The 21773-nt window shown below is 43.1% G+C and overlaps 1 protein-coding gene across 1 annotated transcript in view; it reads left to right on the top strand.

The window, feature by feature from the left end:
* ASB7 (ankyrin repeat and SOCS box containing 7) overlaps window positions 1-21773 on the top strand; it is a 39113-nt gene that overhangs the window by 3762 nt on the left and 13578 nt on the right. Inside the window, exons 4-5 of the mRNA XM_088452866.1 lie at window positions 3022-3285; window positions 15299-15904. Coding sequence (XP_088308992.1) covers window positions 3075-3285; window positions 15299-15904 — 817 coding nt within the window. The 5' untranslated portion in view covers window positions 3022-3074. The remainder of the gene's footprint in view (window positions 1-3021; window positions 3286-15298; window positions 15905-21773) is intronic.

Here is a 21773-nt window from a genome sequence, read left to right on the forward strand (position 1 = left end):
AAGAGGGTATAGTTAGTTTTTTTTTTACTTGACTGTATATTACAACTTATCAGTGTCTCTTTTGACCTTGAATGGAAGTACCTCAAATTATACACGAAAAAACTTTAGCTCATAGGCTGCTGTCGCACTTCATTGGGGCCTAATACTGCAGTATGAAAATGCTCACATACAGGCCGTAGCAGTCAATCTTACAACTGTACTTATTAGCAATCACTGATTCCAGATATGTGAAAGAGCGCTTGTAAAAGTATGGACCTGATTGGTAAAAAAAAATAAAACAATAAAGAATAATCTAAAATAATAAAATGTAAGATAACATTAAAAATTAGATAAATAAATAGAAGTATAAATATTGGGGCAATGCTGTAAAGAGGAAGTTGTGGTAATACCACTTTGTTTATATTTTAATCATTCATTTCAGTTGAATCATTTTTTTGGGTGTCAATGTCATTTTTGGGGCCTCGCGGTGCAACATTGTGGTATGCAGGCAGGTCACCAGGTAAACAAGGCAACTTCCTTACATATGTGTAATTACTATACATATTAACAATATTTAAAACACTAGCAGTTGAGGGTGGTTTTTAAAATATACATACGAAATTGGAAGTGAGTTAATGTAACTGAAGTGCCACAAATGACATATGGCAAAGCACAGCTGTTGACAAAGGGGCTTAGAATGTGCGCATAAACAGCCCATTACACTTAACAGGTTCTCACTGGTTTAGGAAGAGTTATATGAAGTGATGGACATATTAGTTTTTCTTACACAGTACTGAGGGTGAAAAGCTGTTTGTTTTTGGGGTTTGTTTGTTTCATTACAATTTTCTTATCTTGCAGGGACATATATTTAGGAAATAAAAACATAGTGTATTGAAACATAGGGGTCCAACCATGAAAAATGCAGGGATATTCTACATACATGTGGAACTGCACATCTCAGCATGCCATATCCCACTTTTATCATGCTCCCATGCATGTTGAATACCCCTGACATAAAGCATAGTACTGAGCATGCAAGGGTTCAAAGGATGCACAGATCAATGAATTGGGTATGGATAATAAGGGGGGGAAGAATGATGGCACTGCTAGCAAGAACTTAAGGTGCATACACACCAGACGATATTTTGAAAGACAACGATATTTGTATGCAAAATCGATGAACGATAACGACCATCGATGCGTGCTCCCACAGGTCGTTGGTCTTTGTCGTTCATTGCCCGAACATGCAGGCCAACTTGATGACATTGTCAGGTTCTTGCATGTTCGGGGATGAGGAAGGGAGCCCGGCACTGAACGGTATCGTGCATGATATCGTTCAGTGTTTGTGTTCAATGTCATTAATGACATTGAGCACACACCTGCCAGGGAAACCCTAGACGATATCGCTCATGCAGCGAATTCTCTAGTGTGTATGCACCTTAACAATGGAGAGGAGGGGGTTTGTGAATGTAATAAACGAAGGATAACATCTAGATTAGAAAATTGTGACGACAAGCGCTTCAAGATTAGAGCAACCTAGGCTTTCTTGGTTCAAAGCCCTAAACCACAGAACATATAAAAGATACAAATTTGAAAAGCAAAATGGCGCTAAAATCTATGCAGAAACAACAAATAGTAAAATGATAGATACTCCCCTTATATGACTAAAGGTGAGGTATACTGATAACATGCTGGTAGTTGATAAGAATTTAATTATTTATTCAAGACTGAGTAGATGAGATGTCAAATTCAGGTAGTTTGATTCCTTGTTCCCCCAAATCAATGGACATGGGAAGGAAAACAATGATAATGATTGAAGTATGTTTGGAACCCTTATATGAAGTCCACCCTTGGTGTTTTCAAACGTATAAATAGGGTGATTTTAGATATGGTTTAATCCTCCACCTTAAAAGATGGCTAAAGAGAGGACACACCGTGCACACATAATGGTATCTTTGTGGATCCCCCACAAGGCCAAAACATACCCAACTTCCAGTGGATCAGATATGGAGAGACATATAGAGGTATCTTTTTGGGAACAGACGTGCAGACTCAGAGGGGTAGCATGTAGTGTATGTCTGTTGTAGCTTGTAATAATATTAGTGCAAAGAGCAAGTAAATGCCTTACGTTCTTGTTACATTACGATTTAGTCTTGTCTGTAAAAGTTTTAATATAGGAGTGGAATTTAATGGAGTACTGATGTCTAACATTGGGCATAATGTGAGGTTTGGTGATATTTGTAAGGGTGGAACCATAGCAGTGTTTTCCCAGGGGGTGCAAGCTGAAATGACCTGTTTGGGCGCCCAAACTGCACTTTTCGCGATCATGCCCAGCACTTTGGCTGGGGGCAGCCACTTTACGCCGCTAAACCCAACCTCTATGGGCGTGATCAGCGCGATAACTGGCATCAATTGAATAGCGCCCAGCGATTTCCTGTCACGTTAGACAGGAGATCGGGCACGCTATAAGAATTGAATCCGCCCTAGTTGTCTTGGACAGATTTTTTGATACATACACAAAGACATGATCAGAGGCAGATCAGGAATCGTGAGCTTGCTGTTTTTTGCTTCACTTATTCTTCAGACTATTAATTCATTGATTGTCATTTCGGCTTGCAAAGAGGGGTAAAGAAATGTGGTAATATTAACAGTTAATTATATAGTGCAGCATATTCTGTTGCGCTTTATAATTGGGAGCAAACCGTAATAAAACAAGACTGGGTAATTATAGACAGACATAGAGGTAAGAGGGCCCTGCTCGCAAGCTTACAATCTATAGGGAAATAGGCATTGATACACATTGAAACAGTACTGTAGTGGAATGTATTTTAAATCCATGCTACACAGGTTAACGTTTCATTGCTTAATTTAAACTAGTATTAATGTACTCTCTTACTTCTGGTATTGAATAAAATAAGAAAACAAGTTGGCTCTGGAAGAAGCCGATTACACACTTAAGTGTAAAAAAAAAAAAAAAAATAGCAAATTTCAAAAATAGTCTGCATTTTTTAATGAATGATATAAATCTATTTGAAACCTCAGGTGACTTGGCGTGTGCCCCATGAACCTATGGTGAGAAAGAGCAGAGCGGGAGGATGTTACATCATCACTGCCGCAGGAATCCTGAGCTACAGGAGGAGCTGCGGATCCAGGCAGCAGTGGCTGCGGGGGATGTCCACACTGTACGCACTATGCTGGAACAGGGCTACTCCCCTAATGGCCGGGATGCCAATGGATGGACTCTGCTACACTTCTCGGCAGCTCGAGGGAAAGAGAGATGTGTCAGGGTATTCCTAGAGCATGGAGGTGAGATACAGTCTGTCTTCTATATTATATATGCAATATCTAGTAGCTTTTGTTGCAAAATAAGCTGCAATTAAACATTGTGTGTATATATAATGCTCTGCAAATCCAATGTCTTGACAATGCCAGTGTTTTTATCTATATGAAAAGTAGATTGCAAAGACATATTGAGTGTTCTGCTTAGTTTAAACATATGGCCTGAATGTGTATAGCTTTGGGAAATGCTGCAAAGTTACTTACAAACTGCTTTGGCATTGACATGTTTAGTCATTTCACAGTGGTCCTTTTATACCAAAAGTACGTTCCAAAGCCTCCTTAATGAGATGTCTCCTATTTAAAGTTTATAACTGTCCTTTGAAGATGGCTGTGCGCACCCCTGTATGTTCACTATAGGTCAGTTGTACATTTAAATTATTTGTGCTGGAGATAGCAGAGACCTAGAGGGTCTCTGTTACTGTCTCCTGATTAAGGAAATAAATACATAAAAGAACAGACATTTAAAAACAATATAAAAGTTGCTTATGCAGTGTCATTGATTCCTGGCCTATCTGATGCATTGCAGAGTGGAAAGAATGGACCTACTGTAATCATCAAAGCCATATCTGTAACAGTGATCGTGCTTAGTGAAAAAAAATTGTGTGTCCCGGGGACCCCTCACTTTAAAAAATTGGGGTTCTACTTCACTGTTTCCGGGTCCCATCACATATAATGGGGTTGAGGGCAGGCAGCAGTTGAGACAGTGCTGGGGGTAGGTAGCAGTTGAGACAGTGCTGGGGGCAGGTAGCAATTGAGATAGAGGGGGTTATGGGCAAGTAGCAGTTGGGGTAGAGCTGGGGGTAAAGGCAGGGTAGAAGTTGGGGTAGAACTGTTGGTAGAGGGGAGTTAGGACAGGCAGTGCTGGAGGTGGGTAGGGAGGGGATAAGTGCAGGCAGCAGTTGTGACAGTGCTGCTGGGCAAGGAGGGGGCTAGGGGCAGGCAGTGCTGGAGGTAGGGAGGGGGCAAGGTGGTGCAGTACTGGGTGGGGGGCAAGGAGCAGGATAGGGGTTTAACTGGCATTGCACAGAAGGCTCCCACCACACACTGGCAGCACCTTGGCACTGCACAGACCGCTCCCACCACACACTGACCGCACCTTAGCACTGCACAGAAGGCTCCCACCACACACTGACAGCACCCTAGCACTGCACAGAAGGCTCCCACCACACGCTGGCAGCACCCTGGCACTGCACAGAAGGCTCCCACCACACGCTGGCAGCACCCTGGCACTGCACAGAAGGCTCCCACCACACGCTGGCAGCATCCTGGCACTGCACAGAAGGCTCCCACCACACGCTGGCAGCATCCTGGCACTGCACAGAAGGCTCCCACCACACACTGTCGGCACCCTGGCACAACAGAGGAGTGCCCCACCACACACTGGCAGCCCCAGGTAAGACACTGGGCACGGGCTAACACAGGATGTGGCCCCGGAGAGCGGCTACTCACAGTCATCTGTTTTCCTCTTTTAAAAACAAATGGGAATCATTTTTCTTGCTGTAATCCAAATGGATATATCAATTAAATGAATATAGAATGCCACTCCTTGACATAATCTAATAGTCACACTAATGAATTAAGTACTTATCAGTGGGAGGGGTTAAATAAATAAAGTCCACCTATAAGAAGCAGTAACAAATATTGATGGTCATCATTATAATTTTGGCTGATATTTATACCAATACCTGCAAGAGATATGCTTACTAAGAGGCTTGTCTGTGTTCAGGGCTACCGAAAGCTGGGTACACACCATGTGATGGCGCGGCCCAACGACTGTGCAATGTGATGTGATGAGCATGTAACAGTACCGCGTCCTTCATTGCATCGCCTCATCTGCTGTGCTGAACAGCAGCAATGAACGTCTGTCATGAACGACTGATCAGCCGTACACACTATACGATGTGTACGATATCGCATCGGAGTGATATATCGTATGATACATTGTATACTTTGTACCCAGCTTACGTCTCATTTCCGAACATGCCCTTGTTGCTGTCTCTGTGCTTCTTTACCTCTTCCAACCCCCTTACTGTAATACTAAATGTAAGCAGTCAAAAATGTAGGATGCAACTGAATGTGAATATAAATGTATATGTGTATGTGTATGCGTCTTTGGTTCACATGCACAGTATACAAATGCATATTTTATACAAATAAATGGACCTCACATAGAACTGGAGGTCTAAGTTATGCATTCTGTAGACAATTGGCCACTGAAGTACAAAACTGACTATCCACTAAAAACAGAGCACAGGGTTGCTCTTTAGTAACGAGTACAAAACTCTGAATTGTCTTTAAATATATTTAAACGCACAATGGATTCTAATGAATACAGAAGGGATAACATCACAAAGCCATTTATTTAACTGAAAATATATACAAGTAGTCATATTCTTCACGTATAAATTATAGCAATTTTGCATAAAAGCCAAGCAAAAGTACTATATAAAGAAAAAAACTGTCTTGTGCTTTGGGGGAGATTCAAAAAGCTACGTTAATTTACCGCTGGCTAATTGGTCGCCAAGGGTTATTCAATTAGCCCCACTTAAAGGGGATTTATTTTCGGGTCTCATGAGAAATCCCTGATAAATGTGCTTTTATTGGACGATAACAGCCAGTTATCGCATAAATCTCAGTGAGCTTTTCACAGATTCAGTGTGTTAACGCCCGATAACCAGTGTTAACGCCCGTTAACACGTTCATTTAATTGGTATTAACACATGCCTCAGGGGGAAAAGGGGAGCCTTATTGAATGGCCTCAGATGATAAAGCCCGAGTCTACCTCTGTTTTTCACCCCCTATACTTATTGGGGCTAATTGATTCTCCCTCTTATCTTGTCTGGTGCAGCAGTTACACGATCATTCTTTTGGTTCTTTGATGCCAATCCTTGGTGTTGGTTAAAACCAGAATAATGGCATCAAATAAACTGTGATTGCATTTATACCTTTTACTACCCAGTTTGATATGTAGTTGCCTCCAGCAAAACAGATGAGAGTGACAAGCAATGTGCTTAGACAAACCAAAGGAAAGATCCCTGGGGTGGGTCCCAAAACTGAAAATAAACAACTACATATATTCGTATACATATCCTGTAAATATACACAGATACTCCTACATATGCCAATATAAATAACTTGTCACAGGGCGAAAGGGGAGGAAGCAGATTGCTAAGCTAACCATAGGCTCCAAATGTTATCAAAAGATTTCGAAGAATGGTTAATAATACTAGTCCTATATTCCTTACAAGTATACCATATGCGGGATAGAATGGCAATATAATATTTTGTGTAGAGTTGGTAAGATGAGCACAAATGAGAGCAGTAAGGTAAATGTCTCAGTTGCTTAAAGGAAAACTACATCCACCTCATCCCCCCCCCCCCTCCCAATGTGTGTGTGTGTGTGTGTGTATATATATATATATATATATATATATAATGTATGTATGTATGTGTGTGTATATATATATATATATATAGTATATTATAATTTCATAATTTCTTGACACTGATGGGGCTGTGACATCGGTATTCAATCTGGAAGCCGGCTGCCTTAATTCCGGCAACCGGCTTCCCGACTGTCATATCCCGGCGAGGGTGAAATCTCGGGCGTCTAGATGTAGACGCCTGACATTTCCCCGACGCCGGGAGACCGGCGCCCGGCATCCCGATCAAAGGGATGCTGGGCACCGCGAGCGGACAGCCGCGGGGGGGAGGGTGAGGTTTAGGGCACCCGGGGGGGACTTAGGGTTAGGCACCCCTGGGAGGGTTAGGGTTAGGTACCCCCCGGGTGACTTAGGTTTAGGCAGCGGGGAAGGGGGAGGTTAGGCACTTGGGGGGGAGGTTAGGGTTAGGCACCCCTAAGGAGGGTTAGGTTAGTTAGTACTTACCTATCCACGATCGGGATTTCCAGCCCTGTCGGGCTTCCATTGCCGGGAACTCTGTTGTTGTCGGCCAGGTGCTGCCGGGAAACGAACCGTCGGCCATGCGGCTGGCGGTATTTCATACCGATTCCGTGACATCTACCTACTTTCCCAAGGATTTTTTTATTGTTACATTTTTTTCCAATTAAAGCTGAGAAACCTGAAGGAGAGGTAACAGCTACTGGCAGCAAGCAGCTATTCCAGTGTCTGTCTAATGGGGCCCATACATCTCAGATTGATTGTCCAAATTCCCCGTTCTGATGAGGTCGGGGACTTGGGGATATACAACTTGTTGAAAAATCTCGATTTCCTGATCTCGACCAGAGAATGGTCAGAATCAGGGAGTCGGGGAATTTTTACATAAATATCAATACAAAGATTAAACCCTTCGTAGCGCTCACTTCCTAAGCAGTCGCTAAAATAGTTTTTTGAAAAAACATAATGTAATACAGAGAAAAATAGAAAATTAATATATTGCACTCACCCTTTTTCTCTATCTGCATTAAAAATTACTTTGTTTAAAAAGCAGCCCCCTAAAAAAGCCCTATCTGTAAAATGTCTAAATATTCCTATACTAAATTATTTACTTTATACCCAAACAAAAAAGTTATTGTCTTTCCCCAGCACAAAGCTAAAAAGCTAGAAGGTATTGTTACGCCTTGTGCCAGAAGATGGCAGTGCATTACATTATATTTCAAGTGATTTTTTTTTTTCCCCTATTTCGAAATGTCAGGCTGCTAATACACCAGTTAGTTTTAGTTCACAATCAACTAGTCTAGTTATAAGATTTTCCACTTATAAATATATGACCCACCCCTTATGAATATAAACCATGTTTTTTTGGAGTCCTTGTTAGTAAAATGAACATGGAGACAATAGTTAGCAAATCCATATGTTTAAAAAGCCTCACGTCACAGTGATGTCACCTTATTGCTGTCTCTATTTCCCTGTTTCTGTTGCCAGACAGCTTGTTATTACGGCTTATGGTTTTCATTGTGGAATGAATGTCCTCATGTATTTTATTGCCATCACTAATCAGAAGCATTCTGAATGGCTATCATCATACAGTGCTTGGTGTATTGTGCACAGGATAAAGTTGCTGTATCCTATAACAAGCAATCTGAATCTGTAAGCAGACCCTCCAACATGCCCCATTCCACAAGTACAAAATGCTCTGCTCCTGGACTTGCCACCTAATGTATGATTGCAGCCACCTGTGGTGAAACTCCTTTCTCATCAATTACCTAGTTCAACACAGGTGACTGCAATCATACATTAGGTGGGAAGTCCAGGAGCAGAGCATTTTGTACCTGGTGGAATGGGGCATGTTGGTGGGGAGGTGTATGTTATTTATTTATATATATATATATATGGTACAGCAGTAGAAATGCACCTATATACTTTGTTACTGTGTAGTTAAGTGTGCGCTGTCAAACACACCTGTTCTCCACCTAGTCTGACTATTAAAAGGAGGATCTTTAGTTTTGTGGGTGCCAAAGAGCTCTATTTAATGTGGTAATGGGTTCACATGGTGTTACCCTTATGTTGGATGGCTAGTGTCTTGTTTCTATTAGTCCTATCCCGCAGGTATCCCTTATAATGTAGGGAGGGAAGATCTCCTTGTGGTGATCCTATGGATGATGAAATATTGTGAACATTTTAAATAAATAAAATACATTATGAAAATAATAACCTAGTATTTGTGTAGAGAGTGGATAGTTAGGTGGGTTGGGCAGGCTGTCCTCTATCACATGGTATAGTTGTAAAGGTGTGATGTCAGGGCTGGGGGCAAAGGCGGGAGGTAATATGGAGTGTGGGTGGTGGAGTGCGGTTAATATGTGTTGAACGGAATGTGATGTCACGTTGTGTGTGTGTGTGTAGTTTGGCTACTCTGCTGCCATCACAACATGCCTTGTTACAGCATATAGCAATCACATGTAAAACTATTAGACGATCAGTGTGCGTGTGCAGGGGACATCTAAAGTTTGTGCTGGCGCAAAGGAGCCCTGCTGAGCTCTCACTTATATTCTCCTTGCTGATGTCAGCCATAGGAGTAGCTATCTGATACAAGCATGCAATGGTGGTAAATTTGGCAATTACACTTTTGAATGGAAAACTGCATCTCCATCTAATCGGCAGCATTGATGGCTGCCAACCATCAGTTACCAATTGCCATCCTTAGCATTGATAAAGGGAAACTATGCCTTTTTGCAGATGACACACAAATATGCAACAGGATAGACACATCAGGACGGGTACGACAATTGATGGAGGATCTAGGTAGACCAGAGGAATGGGCAAGAACTTGGCAATTACAGTTTAATGCTAAAAAATGCAAAATCATGCACTTGGGTCTCAAGAACCCAAAAACTAAATATAGTATTAAGGGTACAGAAACTACAGAGGAGGAAAAGGGATCTAGCAGTCACTAGTGGTAGGTAAACATTGTAACAAAGCAATGAGAAAGGCAAGTCAGACGCTTGGTTGCAAAGGGAGAGGAATCAGTAGCAGAAAGAAAGAAGTAATAATGCCCCTATATAGGTAACTGGTACGGCCTCCACTAGAATATTGTGTTCAGTTGTGGAGGCCACATCTCCGGATAAGATATAAATACATTAGAGACTGTACAAAGAAGGGCAACTGAATGGTGCATGGCCTACATCACAAAACGTACCAGGAAATATTAAAAGATCTTAATATGTATAGTTTGGAGCAGAGAAGGGAAAGAGGGGACATGGTTGAAACTTCCAAATACATAATGAGTTTTAACAAGGTACAGGAGGGAAACATTCTTCAAAGAAAAGTACTAGAACAGGAAACATGCACTGAGACTGGAGAGAGGTAGGTTCAAAGGCAATTTGATTAAAAATTACTTCACGGAAAGGGTAGTAGAGAAGTGGAATAGCCTCCCATCAGAGGTGATAGAGGCTAAGGACAGTAGAGCAATTTAAACATTCTTGGGATATGCATAACAAATATCCTTACAAATAAATGAGGATCACATAGGGTTGAGGTTACCAAAAGGTAAAAAAAGGGCAGACTAGATGGGCCAAGTGGTTCCTATCTGCCGTCAAATTCTATGTTTCTATGTGTTAAGAGTAAAAGAAATCTATAATGACTTAGTTTTTGTATATGGGCACAAATACTACTTTACATATTGTAGTGTTCATTCTAGCACCCTGCAACTGTCACAGCCCATGCAGTTCCTCTTTCCTGCCTGGAGTGTTGCTCTCTGCTCTGATTCTTCTAGCACACTCAGCTAATGCAACAAACTGTTGATTTACAGGCCTGAGAGTGCTAGAAGCACCTGATCAGAGGGTGACACCCCAGGGAGGGAAGAGGAACTGCATGAGTTGTGACTGATCCACAGTGCTAGAATGAATACTACATATTAATTTATGTATAATTTGTGTATCTCACAGTAGTTCCCCATCCATTTACACACTGTGGGCCTTATTCAATTTGAGGCGAAAAGTCAGTTTTGGCGAAAAAGTATCGCGGGTGACGTCATTTCGCCAGGCGGAAACTTGAGACTTTTTTTCGCCTAGGTGGAAAGTCAATGCAATGGACCCGGCGGAAAAGTTTCGCCTATGAATAGCAGGCGGAAAAAAGTGCAGAATTGTGGTTTTAGGGTGCAACATTGCGGGAACCCCCTTGCAGCCTTAAAACACTTCCCCAAAGGTAAACTGCATCAAACATTTTTTTAAAAAGACTTAACACCCCAAAAATGTACTTTCTTTTTGGGGGCGAAAAAACTAAAGTTGGGGGACAAAGTTAAAAACTAGCGAAATAGACTCGAGGGGGGTCCCCAAGTATGCCCCAATTGTTTTTTTGATTACAGGTGCTTGCGGCAGGTGGGTTTTTCATGTTTTTTAAAACTATACTTTAGCAACTTTAAAATATGCTCCCCCCCCCATTTTCAGGTACCCAAAATTTGCAGGGACTAGTTATCTTCTCCTAAATATACAACAAAATGCTTAACTTCACCACTTATGCAAATACGCAAAACAGTACCTATTGAGACCATTTAAATGCACCAAATACCTTCAGCCGTCCAATATGGAGGTATCCATAGTGATCCCCCATGTCAGTGCATCTTTTGGGGGGTGCCAGGCTGATTACCCCATTTTGGAGAGGACTTTCCGCCTGTTGAAGTATCGCTGGGTGCCGTTTTCACGTACTTTCATATTGCATACGGGGAATTGCGCAAAAAGTTTCCGCACCCAAAACACTCGATATAGCGAAAATGTCCGGCAGGCGAAAAAGTATCGCAGGTGCGAAACATATTGAATACGGGCCTATGACTACTATGGTCTAATGTGTATCTACATTGCTTGGGAGTCGGGCCCTTTACATGACCCAACCAGGTGTCTGTCATTAGCCTTTAGTTGTGGTGTTGATGGAGTTATGGGGCCCATCCATCAGCGATGGATTGCCGCGATGCTGCAACCCGGCATGGGGGGATCGCAGAAATCCAACGTGTTGGATTTTCCCGATTTGACGTTCGCGATCAAAAAATGATCGCGATCGTCAGATCGAGGACATTTAACATGTAATATTTCAGCGCTCCTGCGACGGATCGCTGACCATTGATGTTGGCCGGCGTTTCCAATCGCGTCGCAGGATCGCGGAAATACCGGTCAGATGTATGGGCACCTATAGATTGTGCTATTGCTTTCATGTTTCCTTATATGCACTTTCTTTATTACGTCACTGTCTTTTCCAATCACTGAATTCTCTAATATTTCCTTTTTTAGCAGATAATTGATGAATTATGATTTCACTTCAAACAGCTCATTAATTAAACTCAAGTCAGATGGTAACAGATTTTGATTACCCTCTTCCTGTCTCACCATTTGCATTTAAATAAACTACAGGGGCAAGTTCCCTGTAAACTGAACATGTTGTACCAGGAGACCCTTAAATAATGTATGTTGTATTGTTTGGAAAGCAGACAAGCCACAGAGGAGAATGTTACCTAAACTCCTTAAACCATCCATGCCAGACCACAGGAAATACACAGATCGGCAAAAGTTCTAACACATGCTTTTTCTTAATGAGGACGTGAAGTAAAGGAGAGGGGATGTGAAGGCAAGAGAGGACACGGCAGGGTGGGGAAGGCCTGTTATGTGAATTTGTGTAATACAATATGTCTTACTTGCTTTTGTAGCTTGTCTGCTGTTTTCAGGGTGGGCAAAACAATTGTATACAGCAAATGAAATAACCATAAATGTCAGAGAAAAGTCATTCCTTTTAAGCTTATTTAGCAATGTGAATGCTGCCTAATCACGGGGTTTAGAGATGTGTCCTTTTACACTGTGGCTCCAGTCATGTGAAATAGCCACATGGCTTGGTGATTTGGCCGTGCCGAGCATCTTTCTTGCTCAAAATGTACGTCTTATTCGCATAGATACAGCAACTGGCAGCGACAAAACTGCATTGCTAGAATACAATGATCAATTTGATGTGCGACATATGTACATCTGTGTGCGACTGTCTGAATCGGTGCAAAAAGGTTTTTGGTGCGAGCGGCTTTTTGTCACGCTGAGTTCCGTTGTACTTCATCTGCGACTTTGTACTTGTGTAAAACCAATTCCTGTGTGGCTAAAGTTGCAGCCTAGCGTCTTTAGTACATTAAGGGGTCTATTTACTAAGCAGTGATAAGGTGCCAGCCAATCAGCTCCCAACTGTCATTTTTCAAACAGTCTGTGAGATGGCAGTTGAGAGCTGATTGGCTGGCACCTTATCACTTTTCACTCTGTCTCCTAACACTGGTTAGTAAATAGACCCCTGAGTGGTGTTTTGCTGCGTCTAGGATGCAAAATTGAAAGAAAAATACAGTGCACTTCTCCTCTTGGGGCGTCAGGCTTCTCGTGCTATATGGTGTATAGCGGCTAATTGTATGACGATGCATCTGTCAGAAACGCTGTTTAATTGGTCTCATTTTAAAATTATCTACTTAATTTACAGTGTTATAAATTTTTACCTGGAGTTATATAATCCTGACACATTTAGGAGGGTTGCGTACGGGATGCCAGCGGTCAGTATACTGACATCGGCATTCCGACAGGGTTAGGATACTGACACCTGTCTGTAAGTATCCTAACCATCTCCCCCAACAGCCTAGTCCTAACCCTCCCCCTAACCACAATACCTACCGCCGGGATGCCAGCACTGGGAATCTGACTGGTGTCGGGATATAAACTACATCCGGTTTAGGTATGCAGATTTGTTGACCGGCTCAAAATCTGGAGTTTCACAGCCAAGAAACAGATCAGCCTTGGAAAGGTGTGTATTGTGTTACATGTATCACAGGAAGCCAATACGAGGGGCCCAGCAAATAACCATGGGGCACAACCCCCCCCCCCCCCGCCCCCTCTTACACTGCATTCTCAGTCCCCATTAAGGTTTCCCTTACACAAAACACAATCCATACTGATTAACTCTCTGTTATTATATTTACACACTATGTAACCCCTTCATTGTAGTTCCCCAGTTATACAAATCCTAACTTGTTAGTGAAAATACTGTATCGGAAGGTTGTCAGTGTGAGTCTATGTACTTGTAGCACACTACTATTATTAATCTATGTATAAACTCCTGCATGTAATATATGTATAAAGACTTAGGCCCTCATTCAGAGCCGTTCGCTATTTGCGTTCGTTCGTTCAAAAACAAGGGGTGGCTATTCAAATGATCCGTTCGCACATTGCAGTCTGTTCACACCTCTAAGTCTGAACGAGCGAGCAAAACATACGCTCTTTTATTAAAAACGCCCCCTGGCCGCTCGCACCATACGTCATGTCCGCTATTTATTAGATTAATCGAGTACATCGAACAGGATATGAACTGCTCGCTATTCTTGTGGTTGGTTTTTTCAACCGCTATTTTGCGAGCAGTTCTGTGTTAAAAAAAAACAAATGACGTGGTCATTGACGCTGCTATATTAATTATGCACACCCATAAAACGCCCGTTTTGACCTTTAAGCACGCCTGCGTTCTGATCTCCACTCCCCGTTTTCAAGCACCTTCCCCTGTTGCCACCCACAAACTCCTCATCCTGTCACTCAAAATAGCAGGCACTCGCTATATTGCGTACAAACGATTTTCGGCCGCACTGACTGGTTCGCGCATGCGTACTAAAAACCGTACGCATGCGCAGATGTGCGAACATCGCTCGGAACGAGCGTACTGCCGCTAGCGAGTGGCTCTGAATGAGGGCCTTAGTTCTATGTTATCCCTTTAAAGTCGGTGAGTTCTGATGTAATAATTTCATTATAAGAAACCCCTCCCCCCCACGACTGTAAATTATTATCAATATTAGAAGTCGCATTCGCTGGCTGTGACCTGTATAAAAGCGTTTGGAGAGAGAATGTATCAAGCACTGTGAACAGAGCGGAGAAGTTGCCCAAAGCAACCAATCAGCTTCTACCGATCGTTTTATAGAATGTATCTGATAAATGCTACCTTGAAGCCGATTGGTTGCTATGGGCAACTTCTCCACTCTTTACACTACTTTATACATCTCCTCCTTGGTCTGCAGGTATGTGATAAAAACCAACAATAAAAAGGTCGTCAGTCAATAGGTCTAACACCAAATGGGCGACTGGTTGAAATTGTCAACACAAAAATGGGTGACACACTTTTTTAATATATTTTTAATTTAACCCTAACCCCCTCCTCCTAGTGCCTAATCCTAGCCAAACCCTAACTCGCTTACACTGAATTGACCCCCCCACCACCCCCCCAACCCCCCCCCCCCTCCCCCTCCTGCCTTAGTTCCTAACCCTAACCATCCCCGGTCCCCTCCGGCAGCCTGATCCTTTTCCAAGTGCCTAACCTTAAAAAATATTAGTGACTAGTAAAGAATGCAATAATAAAGAAGCCGTTTTTGCCATTGTGTCTAATTTTTATCCTTTAGTGATTATTGCTTAGTGAAGTATATAAGAATCTCTCAATAATGTTGTAGCAATTGTTGGATGAAAACACAAGAGCTAGTGGTGGAAAATCTGGTATTCATTCTCTAATACAGCGTTTTTTGTGGTTATATGTCTGTACAGCGGACCCTACAGTAAAGGACCTGATCGGGGGCTTTACAGCGTTGCATTATGCTGCCATGCATGGACGGGCACGGATCGCACGCCTCATGCTGGAGTCCGAATACCGCAGTGACATTATTAATGCCAAGAGCAATGATGGCTGGACGCCGCTGCATGTGGCTGCCCACTATGGCAGGGATTCTTTTGTCAGGCTGCTATTGGAGTTTAAAGCCGAGGTTGACCCATTAAGTGACAAGGGAACAACTCCTCTGCAACTTGCCATCATCCGGGAACGATCCAGCTGTGTAAAGATCCTCCTGGACCACAATGCCAACATTGATATTCAAAACGGGTTCCTGCTACGCTATGCTGTGATCAAAAGTAACCATTCGTATTGTCGCATGTTTCTGCAAAGGGGGGCTGATACGAACTTAGGGCGGCTAGAGGATGGACAGACCCCACTTCACCTCTCAGCTCTGCGGGATGACGTCCTGTGTGCCCGCATGCTGTACAATTATGGGGCAGACACGAACACTAGGAACTATGAGGGTCAGACCCCTCTAGCCGTATCATTAAGCATCTCTGGAACTAGCCGGCCTTGCCTGGATTTCCTACAGGACGTACGAAGTAAGTAACCCTATCAGAACAGCTGACATTATTCTGAGGTATAAGTTGATAACTGTAACAACTATAATATATACAATGTTTATGCATGCAGAAAATGAAGAACTAGTTCTTAAAAACAGTGAAATGTTTACTAACAATTAATATATAGTCCATGTGCAGTCCGAGGCACAGTCTGATTGGGAAAATAACAGCTTTATGTAATTTATAAAATAAAGCACATGTAATACCAAAAAAAATCACAAAAAGATTACTTATAAAAAAAATAAAAACACTTGTAGGCCTACAGTAGATTAGTCTCTCTGCACGTGGAGAAGGAAACCAAATGAATAAATCAGACTTTGTAAGATTCACATATTGCCCCTATTGGACTTACAAGACCGTGTACGAGAATCTTATAAAGTTAGCTTGAAACTGAAGACTTAGGAGGGATTATAATTAGGTTTGATTATCTCGCACCCGCACGTGAGGGGGACGAGTTGCCCTTGCGGCTGTGTGTAAACGCCAGCCGGTCTTGCACATTTTTGCTCACAGCCCTATGGAGTGTTGAACAAAAACATCTGCAATTCCAAAGTTACCGTAAGCGCACTTACTAGCAGGCTTGAGATAATCGAGCCTAATTGTATTCCCCTCATTATGTTTGTTCCCTTGGCACCTGTTCTGTGCTGAGGAAGGTCAGGCATGAGTAGGAGCTAAGGGGAGGTAGTCTGCAGATCTGCACACCCATGTGGCATGTAATATACGTGTGGAATATAGTTTTCTGGTTATACTAAATATATGATGTGGTAGTGAAATACAGATGTGTGTAGGAGTTGTATTATATGGTGGTTCTTGAAGGGAAATGGAACTTAGCGTATATTTAGGTGTCAGCATGTGTGAGTTCTTTCATAACCAGTAATATAGATTATTGCTACTCAAGAATAACGGATTCCTAGGTGTGCTAAGTATTATACTATAAAGTTATTTCATTTGCAATGTTTGAAGTCTATTCCAATTCCTTATTCCCAACATAGCACAGAGAAATCTCTACACACACATTCTTGCTTTGGAGCAAAGGTCTTGTTCTAAATATCTGCATAATTATAATTAGTTGAACGAGTTGTACATCGTTATTTTATCTCCATAGGAAATGTGTTTTTTTTTTTTTTTTTTTTCATTTATACTGTATTTGTGGGAGGCTGGACACTTCTATACCCAAGTTGCTCCCGTTTCACACAATTCTCCCCACCCAAGCTTATTCTGTCTAGTGCATGAGGGAACCTACTGATGCCTTAGGTCAGAGGTAAAGCATGCTGGGAGTTATAGTTCCTCTGTAGCTCTAATGCCACAGTTTGTGACTGTCAGGATTAAGCCATCCAATTTTAGCAAATGTTTTTCAATTATTGTATACATGCCCCTTTGTAAATATGTATTAACTGTATTATACTATCTACCTTTCCAAATCCAGGTACTTATTTATTTTTTAAAATGGTTGAATGACTGTAGCCTTTTCCCCATTTAGTTTGAATTCCTGGCACAGATTGCAGGGCAAGAACCAGAGATCAGTGACTTACTAGAAAACCAAACGTGCATGTCCAACAAAGTAAGCATTAAGTGCTTCTGCTTGTCTTTCTTATGGTTGTGTAAGCCATTAAATGAAGCACGTCACTAAGCTTGCAGCATGCCAGCACCGTTCAAAGGACGGAACCTTTTTAAGCATTAAATCTTCATAAGTTTGCTTTAATGAAGGAATATAAATCTTAGCTGAAGTGTTGGCAAGACTCTGACCCTACCCATGATGAAGATGGAGTGCTGACCAGGGAAATGTGATTTGTTTGAAGAACAGAGGGGCAGATTTAAAGAAAACAACAAAAAAAAGTTACTTGTTAAGGAACCGCAAAATGATAAACATCTTGGAACAGACTATTGGGAATAACATAAGATAATGAGCCCTAGGTAATTTGCTCTGCATAAAAAGATAAAAGATCATCATTATTATTTCCATGCAGTCAGCAGTTTCCTATAGTGTAAATATAAATGAATTAACTCATTCCTTATACCACGGCATGCATCTGTGCTCTGAAATGCATCCTCTTACTGAGACAGCTTGGCTAAACTCACCATGCACAGTTCACTTGTGCAAAAAACAAAGGTTTAGCAAAATAATTCTGTGCATAAATATTTATGAAAGCTGTCAATAGTTTTGTCTCCTTTCTAGAAGCGTGTTGCTTTATGAATCAAAAGTCCTGTGGTAAAGTCCTTATACAGGCAGGTTGAGTCAGTCCTGTACAGGCACTTAAGTACAATACATAGGCCCGTATTCAATATGTTTCACACCCGCGATACTTTTTCGCCTGCCGGACTTTTCGCCTACATCGCGTGTTTTGCAGGCGAAAAAGTATCGCGCGCGTCCCTGCTTATCCCCATATTCAATATGGAAGGACGCGAAAACGGCACCTGGCGAAACTGAAACAGGCGCAAAGTCCTGTCAGCTTTGGGGAAATCAGCCTGAGACCCTCCAAAAGAAGCACTGACATGGGGGTTCACTATGGGTATCCCCGAATAGCGCTGCTGAAGGTATTTGGCCCCTTTAAATGGTCTCAATAGGTGCTATATAGCGTTTTTGCAGAAGTGGTGAAGAATAGCATTTAGAATTTTTTTTTTGTTTTGTTGAAAATAACTAGTCCCAGCAAATTTGGGGTACTTGAAAATGGGGGGTAGCATATTTAAAAGTTCCTAAAGTGTGGTTTAAAAATTAATGAAAAATCCACCTGCCGCAAGCACCTGCAATCCAAAAAACACCTGGGCCATACTTGGGGAGCCCCTCTAGTCTATTTCGCTAGTTTTTAACTTTGACCCCCAACTTTGTTTTTTTTTCACCCCCAAAATGAAAGTAATTTTTTGGAGTGTTCTTACGTCTTTTTTTTTTATTATTATTTTTTTTACGCAGTTTACCTTTGTGAGACTGTCTTAAGGCTGCACGGGGGTTCCCGCAATGTTGTACCCCAAAACACCAATTCTGTACTTTTTTCCACCTGCTATTCATAGACGAAACATTTTCGCCTATTACATTGCATTGGCTTTCCGCCTAGGCGGAAAGTCTTTGAAATTGAATACGGCCATACTTTTCCGCCTGGCGAAATGACGTCTCTTCTTTTCGCTCCAAATTGAATACTTGTATAATATACAGAGCCCGCAGTGCTGGATAGGTGCAGTCCTTATAACATCCCTTTATTTGTCCATGCTTAACGCTGACCATGCTTGTTGTAAATTGCGACCAAAAAGGCTGTATCCATGCAGCAGCTTATGTCTCAGATGGTGCTGATTTTAGCTGGCTCCGTCTGGGGTCACTCTCGTCCCTGGTAGTTCCCTAGCTGGAGATTTTTACGTGGAGGTAAGTAGGCAAGTACAGTATAGTCCATGCAATCGCATGCATCGGGGTACCTGTTCTTCAGACTTTAAACACTCCAGGTGTCAGACTCCTATAAGTAAGTGCTATCCTGACATGGGACACCCATGGTGTGGGAAGTGCGGCTTGTTTTGGAGTTTAGCTAGCTATGGGCTTGCTGTCTCAGGTCTGCTCATGTCAACCAATAGGTATGAGGGCTTCAACGCATGTCGGCCCGTCAGGAATGCCTGGCATATTTTGGGGCTCACCCCGCAAACACTTCATCCAACAGGTATGTCTCAGTTGCATTTGTGAAATACATTCAGCACCAACGTTTTGATCCTTATTATGCTAAGTCTTATCATTTAATCTTTCATTTACTTTATTTACACTGTCCTAGTGCCTCTACCATGTTATCATTGGGAACAGATTTTATTATTTCCGCCTGCTGGTCATGGGTCTCTCCAACCATGCTGCTGTTGTCTCCGTTCTTGGTGCCTTCCTTCAGATCACCTATAGGTTCACTTATGCCAGTGGTATCACTTTTTCTTCTTCAGGGTCCACAGGGTTCACCTTGGGGTATAGCTGGATCTGGATCCACGGGCACCACGCAGTTAAAGCTTTAGCTTAAAGGATGCACTGGGTCCATTCTCCACTATACCCCGCCCCTGAGCCACAGGTACCATAGTTTAAGTTGCTGCCCGGCCAGAGTCGGGTCACAGTTAGCGCAGGGGGGGCTGATTAGCAGCCCCTAAGCTTATTTTTGAGTTTTGAAATTTTTATGTTACCTTAAGGACTCTTCAGAGCGGCAGCGTCGGACTGTCCATTGGACGTCCAAGCTGCCGCTCCTACACACCGCCGGCGCAGCGATGCCAGTACAGATCTGGGGATCACGGCAGGACCCCAGAGTCTGTGCTAGTCGGGCTCTGGGGGATCCCTGGACTGCTGCCGGATCGACAGGGAGCAGGTAAAAATCGTGGGTCACAGCTTGCGGTACATGCAGTCTCTTGCCTCCGGTCTCTGGGGACAGACTGGAGGCGCTGGCAGTGGCGGCGGGTGCCCCCTCACCTGAGGCATGACCCGCGCATCCACTAGACCACCGGGGATTAATGCGGGAGACGGCATCCTGAGGGTTAATAGACAGCCAGGGGCGGCAGCCTTCCCTGTTCAGCAGCTCCTCCCCTCAGCTCAGCGCGCCTTTCCGCTCAGGTTTGGCCACACTGAGCTGCTTCCTCCGGCCACTCCTCCACCGAGTTCTCCGGTGGCCATCTTTACAAGGACAGCGCAGATCTCCTCTCAGGCATCACGTGGACCAGTCCCCCTGTGTACCTCTTCCCTGCTAGGACAGCGTACACAGCATTATAGCCCTCCCAGACACTGAATCTGGGCAGGTTGATTGTAGTGACAAGGTGCAGTGAGTATTAATTTCTGCATTGTATGTGACTTTTGCTAGCGCTGACTGTGCTTTATTTCTAAATACTGTCAGTCCTATACCTATCCCTTTCCTTCTCCTACGGCCCTGGCATGTGTGTGTGGGAAGGGCTTTTCTCTGATCTCGCTTATATAAATTCATGTATTTGTGAGGTCTGTCGCATACAGTTGCGTGCTACACTGTACCATATCTGTGGACCTGTGTGTTGCATGCTTGTGGGTTCGCCAGGAGTTTAGCCACTGGACTTCCCAATAGATTTGATATGTTAATTTAGTCAGTCATGTGTGACGAGGAAGTTGAGCGCTCCGCGACTCCCACTCTGTTCTCCTGCAGAAGCTGCGTCGCAGGGGTCAAAAAGGAGGATTTATCACAGGATGGGCTGTGTGTGAGGTGCCTGGTCCCTCCAACCCCCCCAGCCACGGGACAGGACCCACCTTGGCCGGTGTTTTCTCAGGTGCTGGCCTCCATCGCGGATTGCCTCGAGGTCCCAGCCGTTCAGCCTCATATAGGGTTACCCCAACCAGCCATCCTCCCATCGCAGGGTATACCGCAGTTATGCAGTCTTCGCCTCAAACTGTTATACAGCCTTTCAAACTATGCTACGGAGTTACAAGCCTCAGAAGTCGTCTAAACGCCCTGTTATGTCATCCCAGTCTACGCAACTGTCAGACTCGGATGTGTCCTCAGATGATGGGGAATTGCCTGAGGATTCTGACTCGGATTCTAAATCTTCTGTGCCAACATTGGTAAGGGCGGTGTGATCCTTTCTTGATATATAGGATGACGCACTGGCCCCTAAATCCAAATAACCAAATTTCAAACAGACAAAAGTGACTTCGGCTGTTTTTCCTCTCTGACCAGCTGACTGATCATATGGCGGAGGCCTGGCAGTCGCCCAGTAAGAGGTTCCAGCTGCAGAAACGTTTAGCGTCTATACGTTTCCTGCAGGTCATTGCAAAAAGTAGGAAACTCCACCTGTGGTGAATACTCATGTTACTCGCTTAATCAAGAGTGCTACATTGCCTATACCTTCCATTTCATCCCTAAAGGACCCCACAGACAGGAAAGTGGAG

This window comes from Taudactylus pleione, unplaced genomic scaffold (genome assembly GCF_031769625.1).
Source record: "Taudactylus pleione unplaced genomic scaffold, aTauple2 ptg000556l, whole genome shotgun sequence".
Taxonomy (NCBI): domain Eukaryota; kingdom Metazoa; phylum Chordata; class Amphibia; order Anura; family Myobatrachidae; genus Taudactylus; species Taudactylus pleione.